Below are 9,525 nucleotides of genomic sequence, written 5' to 3' on the forward strand. Positions count from 1 at the left end.
TACGCCTCCAAAAACACAGTGGTTTACTGTGCAAAGAGTCATAAATGTCAATAAATCTGTTATGAACAATACCATATTATTACCAAACACAGTGTGTTTTGCACAAAATATTCATGTAAAGTTCAAAAGATGTTTCCAGGAAAAACCTTTTCTGACAAATTCCATAATACCAGAAACCGGTTCCTTTTCAGATAAACAGCAGTTTTTTTGATTTTGTACAAATAGATTTTGAATGGCAGTCACTTTTTTAATAAAAGTTTTAGCAGCATGCACAAAAACAAAATGCTGATGTTACAAAATGCAAAACAAAAACTGTGTGTAACATTAAAAACATTTTAATTATCTTTTTGTATTCATGGATACTTAATACGTTTTATGTGTTCTGCTGTCTGTCTTTGTATTCAGCTTAATCTTCCTCTTTAGGTGACCACATGCCGTCGTGCATTACAATCTAAATGTGATCAAAATTCTCTAAAGAGGCGTAGCTCGCGTTATCTCTATATCGTTTTTGATTCACTGCTTGAAGGGAATACTTTCAGCTTTTTAATGCTATTCATGGCTCAGTGGAGAGATGTGCCCCTGTATCTTCTCACAGCAAAGTGCCTGAGGTGGAGAACATGAAAAGGCTGGCCACTATCTCTGCCTATTGTTATGGAAGTTTCAATTGGGTAGTATGTCTGAGACCATTCTCTGAGCCACTGGTTGGGCTGTACTTATTTTAGATCAGTGGGCAAAAATTATATCCTTTTCATCAGGGTGGGGGCTGACAACATAGGTACTTTTTTTTTTTTTTTTTTTTTTTGCAGCACTCCATCATTGTCACATTGTTTAGTGAATCTTACCAGCAACGTAAAGTTAACAGTGAGAACAATGGTTTACTGAAAAGAACACGGAAAAACCACAGTGCCTCAGATTCCTCAGAATGACACATGGAAGAATCTGAATGACCCGTCTCTGGTAACACTTCTTCTTTACCGATGGTAGACGCTCATCATTTCCTGAACAAGTTTATGCAGTTCTGCAGCATGGGTGCAGCAGATGGTTTTGTCTTGATGTTAATTCTTGTGTGATGAGTTTGAAAGAGTAGCTGGAGGAAAGTTGTTGAAATCTTTTCTGAAGTGAATCACATGCAAATGCGAATATTCTACCAGATCAAGCACAGAGGAGCATGTAGATACATCATTTCCAAAACCCGCTGAAATGTACATCTGTTCAGCACAGTTTGATGCATATGAAGTGAGTGTTTATCACTAAACCAAAGGACGATGTCATTTTAAAGTCATTACTGAGACACCCAGACACATACAAGCAAAAGCAGGAGCTCATAAACAGATAGTAAAGTCAAATTCATGCGCCCAATAAGAATGTTACAGGAATATCATCATTAATAACTGATCAGCTGGGTGCATTCAGTTAAGGGTACTGTACAGCAACCCTTCCTCTCAGATGACTTTGAATGAGTCTGTTTTGTGAGGTTTGTTGTTCGGGTCCCCAGTCTGTTTTGGACCACCTCGGCCACAGGGAGCACTGTTACCCAGGCGTCCCTGGAAACCGGCGACGCTCCCCCACTGACCAGGAGTGACTCACTCTGGGGAAACGGTGGGGCAAACGGGCACTATAGCCGGTCTGCTCCCACTACTTGCCCGCATGACGACGACGACGACGTCGACGACGATGGTGGTGATGCTGATGAAGCGGAATGGAGTCGAGCAGGGTGGACTAATTCTGCACCATGAATGACAGGTACCACAAGGCGGCCCGGGACGGCTACCTGGACCTGCTGAAGGAGGCAACTCGGAAGGATCTCAACGCACCGGACGAGGATGGCATGACACCGACGTTATGGGCCGCTTACCACGGCAACCTGGAGGCTCTGCGTGTCATCGTGGCGAGGGGGTGGGTAGAGAGTTTCTGACATACAGGGACGTGTGCGCATCCAGGCTGAGGGAAACTATAACTGTCAATCATCAGTCATTTTGGGCAGGGAAACACTTCTATGACGAAAGCTGTAAACAATTTCACCACTTTCCCTTTTTCAGTATCAGATCAACCAGAATTTGTCAAATAATGGCCTTATGTCAGTAACATTTTAAACTGCACTTTTAAACAATATACCAGGCTACATTAATACTCAAACTACTTCATGACATTTTTTTATGCGGTTGAATCATTAGAAAATGCTTCTGTTAGAGACCAACAATGCGTCACTAACAATGTAGGTTACCTCTGACAGTGTGCAGCAATTATTTGGGTCTAACACATTCAGGGAACAGAGCAGGCCCTGATAAAGGGTTCTGCACACACATTAACCTCAGGCTTTGCTCCTGGCTAAAAAAGCACACCTATAAATAACCTGTTTGGGAACTGGTTAGTAATAGCCTACTATTTTTTGCCTGGTCTGAAAAATCCATGTGTTGGGTTCGACACTGTATTTTAACATGACAAGTTTTTGTGGAATTGCAGGAGCAAAGATTTGTACGTTTTTGGCAGGCCCATATCCAAAACTCCTCCTGTTGAGGTTTTCCAATATGGCGATGGCTCTTTAACCCTTACGCACACCTTATAGGGGTCATATATACTTTGGTTATTACCAATAATACATCATGACAAATGATAGTTTATCATTTTCAAAGCTACACAGGACTATTGATTTTGTAAACAATGAACACCTCCATTACATTTAACATGATGACAGTGTTCAAGGTCAACTGATCAGTGCAGCCGATGCTCTGCAGTCAGTATTTATAAAGAACGGACTCTTAAAATATATTTACCTAACAAACAGTACACAGGGGGCATCATGGCACAAAGATGACACTCTGGTGTTTGATTTTTATGTTTCATTATGAAATTGAAATATTTTTTAGAGGCTTTTCATTTCTTTTTTTTCATATCAACAATGAATAAACTGCCGTTTGAAGGAGAGATAGAATCAGCTGCTGTAAGGAGACATGCCAGCCTTTTCATTGTCAAAATGTGCAAATGTGATTGGAATTCATGCACAGTTGGGAAGATGAAACGCACAACTGTCCATTCCTCATCTTTTCTGGCTGACCTGGTTTGCTAGCCAGCCAGGAAAATGGGCCCATTATGAATCTGCTTAATTGAGTAAAGTGTGTAAGAGGCTTACGGTAAAAGTGAGACAACATCATTTTTCTGTGTTTAGTTCACTGAATGCAAAAATATCAGTACTGAGGAAAGAGACATTCATTTAATTTCATTTCACTTTTCATAAAGCAGCACCAGCAGCGAACCAAGGCAGTACTGAATTCACTATTTCCCACGGATTCAGTGCAAACAAGGCTCTGGAGGCGTTCAGCTACCAAGGACATAGCAATTCCTCTATTGATATCTGAAAACATAAACTCCTGATCGACCAGGGGGCGCTAGATTAAACATTAATAGCTCCCATAATGTTTCACAGAGGCACCAGACTCGTGAGACCCAGAGGATATATTGAAGAGACGATTAATGCTCCTTCATAATTTCATGGGAAAGATGCCATGATGTGCTCTATTTGGTAAATATATTGCATTGAGTAACCTGCGGTGACATCAAGCTGTCATAGGAGGTGAAGATGCAAACAGCCATAATGTGATAAGAAACAGGGCAGGGATAAGTGAGAAGACCTACCACAGCTGCGGTCAGCATTTTACTGGTACATACATAAATTATGACACATAAAGCTATCATGTTCGATGGTCCCAACCCATGACCAGCATATTGTGTAATCTTCAGTTCAGAGGGTGATAAATGTTTCCTGTCAACATAAAAATTGAACATAGCTAATTGCTGTTTATTTTTTTCACATCAATTTACAGCATTTTATGGCACTATTTTATGTCCCTTCGTCTATTTGCAGCTTAGGGTTAACAGTTTAATTCCTTTGTTTGATCATCGTTTTATTGTCACTTTCTGGGCTATTTGCCACATGCAGTCCATCATGCTCACTGATAACCACCACACCTCTGTACTCAAGTAATCTGTAATCTTAAAACTGCTTTTTTCTTTTTAATTGTTTGAACCTGATTCTGTCCAGATGAAAAAAAAAAAAAAAGCAGAGGCCTGAAATCAGAGTGGGACTTTGCCAGTCGCTGCCAAGGTTGGGTCCGGCAGATCTGACATACATTCCTTTTGAAAACCTCACAACACAATGCATCAATAATAAATCTGCACTTCGACAGTAGCTTCACATCCATCGCATCAAATATTTAGCAGTCTGTATGTGGCAACATTGGAGGACGGAGGCAAGAGACAAGACAGTTCAGTAAACATGTATATTCAGGTTGTGTGACGCCAACCAGGGGACTCTAACTGAAAAAAAGTAATTGCGTACAGTTTAAGTTGAAATTTTAGCACCAATATTTAGGCCACAAGCAATCTGTAAATCATGAATACATTCTAGTCGTGCTTAATTGAATATAAGTTTGAACAAAATTTAAATAATGACAAAACAAACAAGCCTTTATACTGATTTGGAATTCAGGCTTATGGTGGGAAAGAAAAGTAAGAGAGCACCATACACATCTGTCCTTCATATCACCCATCCAGCTTTAAGACTGTTACGTTTTGACTTGAGGAATTCAGTGTGACATCACTAGCCATGCACAATTGTGCTTTTTGAGTCAGGCGCAACCTATTCGGCCTCCCCTGAAACTGGATACAGGCAGTGTAGCAGTGGTGCTGGCAAGCCTGTGGTCATATTACAGGCTGACACAACAGTGCAGCACACATAGAGGTAACCCTAAGGTCGTGGACTGTCAGTCAAGGGTAAATATTGCTTATAATTTTAGTTGTGGCCCTACATAATAGTAAATTCAGCATCATTTTAATAAAACCACCCTACTTGCCAGTTGGTCAGAGCTTTTAAAAAAGGAAGTTGCTTATAGAAGATCTATGTTTGGTTTTCTGAAAAGGCAATGTGGTGTTTAGGCTATAAATTATTAACCAAGGCCCCATTAATAACCCACGGATGGCAGGTCAGTGCTGACAACATAATCAAAAAATCACATGCTTACTAATGAGAGAGTTATGTAAACAGCCATGAAGCAGCCTTTATCCATCATCTTTCTCACAGTCTGAACAGGGATGGAAATATGTATTTAGTAAATCTGAGATAAGTTCTCTGAGTATAAAGTTTGTATCTGATATATTTCTCATGGCCCACAGAGGAAACCCAGACAAGTGTGACATATGGGGGAACACACCACTCCACCTGGCAGCTGCCAATGGCCACCTCAACTGCCTTTTCTTCCTGGTGTCTTTCGGTGCCAACATATGGTGCCTGGACAACGACTACCACACGCCGTTGGACATGGCCGCCACAAAGAATCACTTGGATTGCGTCCGCTACTTGGATTCCATCGCAGCCAAGCAAACAGGCCTGAACGCCAAGCTGGTCAGCAAGCTGAAGGACCGGGCGTTTCGTGATGCCGAGCGACGGATCAAAGAGTGCGTGAAGATGCAGAAGAAACACCACAAACGCATGGAGCGAAAGTTTCATAAGGAGGCTTCTGAGGCTTCTGCGTCTGACGTCATGAGTTTTTCCAGTTACACCAGCAGCTCTCTTAGCCATCAGATGCGCAGCTTCAATGCAGCTACTGTCAGTGTGCCATATTCTCAGGTCAGGAGTTTTTATCAGTCTATTCCTAAAAGGCCGACGTTGTTTGTTTTGCAATTTCTCATGGTTGCATAGCTCAGGTTGTCAACTAGAATCCCTCTTCTTAACTGCATAATTTAACAAAACTGCTAAATGCCACCACGGTGACAGTGACAATGCTAACAAGGTGTAGTTTTTACCATCTTCACCGCTTAGTTCAACGTAGCTAAGAAATGGAGATTTTGGCCTGATGATGGTGTTAGAGGGGAAGTGAAGGGATTACCAAAGTTACTGAAATTCATCCTCTGGCAATGTCTGTAAAAAAAATTTCATGGCAATACATCCAGTAGTTGTCAAGATATTTCAGTCTGGACCAAAGTGGTCAAGTGACTGACCGACCAACAGACCAACACTGCCATCCTTAATGCCATGGCTGAGAAATCCATTCCAGCACATATCAAATGAAACCAGTAGCTATGTGAAAAGTATCAAAAATATATGAATCAATCTTAAAGCTTCTAAAATTGGTCTGTGATAATGTAAGAAATACACTGGCCTTACAAATATTTACCATTTTATTCCTGTCCTGTTAGGCTACTCTCCATGCCACAAACCGAGGGAAGACAAAGATCCAGAAGAAGCTGGAGAGGAGGAAACAGGGAGATGGGACCTTTAAAATCTATGAGGACGGAAGGAAGAGTGTGCGCTCCCTCTCTGGACTTCAGCTGGGCAACGATGTCATGTTTGTCAAACAGGGGACGTATGTGAACCCAAAGGACCGTGGCCGCCGTAATGTTCGTGACATGTTCCCCAGAGACAGTGATGATGCCATTTCACGTGCCATGAGCGAGCCAGACCTCCACGGGCCCGATGTGGACTATTCTGAAATCAGCACCGACTCTGGACATGATTCCCTCTTCAACAGGCCAGGTCTGGGCACCATGGTCTTTAGGAGGAACTATGTGAGTGGGGGGATGTTTGACCTCGGTGGTCGGGATGAGGCAAGTGTGGCCCGGTCGGGCAATAATGTGCGTTTGCACAGTCGGCTGCAGCAATACCCAAGTCTAGATGCAGACAGCATCGGCAGTGCACGCAGCCTACAGGAGAGGAACGTGGAGGACCTGCCCTGGGAAGAAGTTGAATTAGGGCTGGACGATGATGATGAGCCTGAAACGAGCCCTCTTGAAGTCTTCCTAGCCACCCAGAGCATGAGCGAGTTTTTCTCCATCTTCAAGAGGGAGAAGATTGACCTTGAAGCACTGCTGCTGTGCTCTGACCAAGACCTGAAGAGTATCCACATCCCCTTAGGACCGAGGAAAAAGATCTTAGATGCATGTTCGAGACGGCTAGAGACCATTGAGGACCCGGACTGCATCGAGGACACAGAACTGTGAGTGCTGAGTTTTTCAGGGAGATTACAGTGTAGTACGGGAGTATTTGAGCAACGACACATTATTTGTTATTTTGTCATTGGATTTGATATGAAACAATAAATGTTAGAGAGTGCCAAATTTCAACTTAAATTTGAGATCAGATGATGTGGGACCCTCTCTATGGAAGAACCTGCAGTGTTTAGATGCAAGCAGTTTTACCTGCAAGTAGTGTTCTCTTTCCCGGCCTTTGCTGGTGCATTGCTGCATGTCTTGACACATCACCTGCGTGCTTGCGAATATGCTCGACAACAAACAAAATGTGGACCCACACATGAAAACACTGCACCATGGCACTACCAGTGATCAAAAACTCCACAGTGTACCTTTAATATTTGATTGCAAATCCTTGTGCAGGCAACGACTGACTGAGGTCAGAAAACACATATTTTAATTTTCCCTGGTGATGCTCTGCCACACCTGTACTACAGCCATCTTGACTTCTTGCTTATTTGGGGGGCTTTTTGTCTTCAGTCTGGTCTTTATCAGTGAAACACATGCTAAGTTTGGATTGAGGCCAGATGTCAGACTTTGCCAGTCATTGTTCTGCTGCATGATACTAAAGCTGGAGCACTATGTATAAGAGGTGGCTATGATTCCTAAACTGTTCGCTAAGTATGGATGTGAACATCCTCACACTATTTTCAGCTAAAATGTCATCATTACATCATCATAGTAATTTATTTTAAATTCAATGCTCTGGAGTTGAGCCAAGAAATAAAAAAAGCAGTAACCGTCCAGATATTTATGGACTGCACGGCACATGTTGCTTGTCGGTGTTGAGATGTAGCCACTGGGGAAATGTGTTGTTAAAACAAGTCTTCCGCAGTTACAAACATGGATTCTTCTCTTGTTTTCATTCCATCCTGCAGATAATAAAAGTTGTTGTAGACGGTCCTCCTGCTGTGCGCTCATCCAGCCTTAAAGGTCAGTGGAGCATCGTGGAGTGAATGTCACGTATGGACAGCGAGGACGTCATGATTTATCTCTCCTGGTAGCTCAGTGGTAACAAAGCAGAAAGGATACTGTCAGGATGAATATGTCAAGCAAGAAGAGACGAGTGTGAGATAAATTCTTAACAGGATTCTTGTACAGTGTCTTCTTAGCCTCGTGAGGATCACTGAAAACATCTCTGTATGATGGTTGGTTGGACTCCCCTGCACTGCATGGTTTAACAAACTGAAAGACAATCATCAGAGTGTAGAGCTGTGCAGTGTCATTGTATGCCACATGGCAGAGTTAACAAAGAGTTGATTGTGGGGTCTGTGTCCCCTGAATGTGTTTGCCCCTATGGGGTAGGTCCTACCACCTGATGTGCCTGCATTGCTTGTGCCTGTGCATTTGTTTAAAGGTGTGTTTTGTCATAAAAACCGTTGACATTTACTTCATCGTAACTTTATTATTAACTTTTGCAATAACAATATTTTGAGCAACATCCTCTCTGTTTCATCTCTGCACTCGTTAATATACAGGAAGCCATGTCAGTCCAAGTGTGGCTCACTGGCAGTGCAGACCAACTGTTCACTGATATAACTTTTTTGATTCACTGTAGTGTTTTAAACTATGTGAAGAAAGTAAACTGTCTTTAGATTATTTTATAATGCACAATATATTTTGTAGGTTTTTTTTTTTTGCATGTTCAGTCCATGTACTAAGAGAATTATATACTTTTGTACATCACTCATGTAAGTCTCGATAATATGACAGTCTTCCAACAGTTACATCTGCACACAGCATATGTTGATGTTTACTGTCTGAACTTTTTTAACATTTTAACATGGATTTTAAATAAAAATACTAATGTTTTTAATGTTGTAAAGCATTTAACTGAGGAAGACATATACTTTGCTTGTGTACAGTGTACTATACACTGATGTGCCTTTATAAAGGCCATAGCTTCCATTAAGGACAGTAAGGTTGTGTCCTCATAGTCACATTTCTGGGTATTTGGGAGGGTTTAATGACAAGGAGATTAATATTAATATTTTTTATCTTGCAATTATCTTGATTTTGTAATTTCCACCAAAATTGCATACATGTAAAGATCTGTGCAGGAGGCTCTGAAACATTTAGACCATAATTTGGAGACAAAAATGTAACTGAACAATAAAGTATAAAATAAATGTAAGGAAATACATAAATAAACATAAAATATGATTTTTTTAAAATCTTTAAATAAATTTCTATAAAGCTACTTAAAATTTAGATTGAGATCCTACTTATGCCTTGTTTAACTAATATTTACAATATTTTACAGGTCAATGAACATCCTGTCTCAGCCATTACCTGTTTACAAAGACATAACTTTACGCGTCTGCCAAGAATTTGGTGTGTGTGTGTGTGTGTTTGTGTGCATGTGTCTGTGTGACGCAGAGAGTGAAAAAAACTTGTTTTGCCATCTTCAGCCATAGTGATAATCCTCACATACTGCTCACACGCACGCACACACACGCATACATAGAATTCAAGTGTCATTGTTTCCTCTGTGCTGCATGG

At 41.3% G+C, this 9,525-nt stretch overlaps 1 protein-coding gene across 2 annotated transcripts; it reads left to right on the forward strand.

Moving 5' to 3' along the window:
- Positions 1-944: 944 nt before the first annotated feature.
- Positions 945-8,836, forward strand: ush1ga (Usher syndrome 1Ga (autosomal recessive)). Of its 2 annotated transcripts, XM_071473540.1 has the most exons (4): positions 949-1,896; positions 5,170-5,623; positions 6,193-6,989; positions 7,902-8,836. In XM_071473540.1, the coding sequence occupies exons 1-4, from the start codon at positions 1,733-1,735 to the stop codon at positions 7,903-7,905; spliced, it is 1,419 nt and encodes a 472-aa protein (XP_071329641.1). In that variant the 5' UTR covers positions 949-1,732; the 3' UTR covers positions 7,906-8,836. The 2 variants fall into 2 exon arrangements, with proteins under 2 accessions (XP_071329642.1, XP_071329641.1); XM_071473541.1 differs by lacking the exon at positions 7,902-8,836 and having other exon boundaries at positions 945-1,896; positions 6,193-6,993.
- Positions 8,837-9,525: the final 689 nt, after the last annotated feature.

Source organism: Trachinotus anak, unplaced genomic scaffold, assembly GCF_046630095.1.
Source record: "Trachinotus anak isolate AG129_WGS33_773 ecotype Australia unplaced genomic scaffold, CSIRO_AGI_Tana_v1 ptg000003l, whole genome shotgun sequence".
In the NCBI taxonomy this organism is placed as follows: domain Eukaryota; kingdom Metazoa; phylum Chordata; class Actinopteri; order Carangiformes; family Carangidae; genus Trachinotus; species Trachinotus anak.

Excerpts from the sequence above, each read along its gene's own strand:
- ush1ga (XM_071473541.1), top strand. The coding sequence starts at position 1,733 with ATGAATGACAGGTACCACAAGGCGGCCCGGGACGGCTACCTGGACCTG. Across the intron at positions 1,897-5,169 it reads CGTGTCATCGTGGCGAGGGG|AGGAAACCCAGACAAGTGTG; the intron begins GTGGGTAGAGAG and ends CATGGCCCACAG. Across the intron at positions 5,624-6,192 it reads TCAGTGTGCCATATTCTCAG|GCTACTCTCCATGCCACAAA; the intron begins GTCAGGAGTTTT and ends CTGTCCTGTTAG.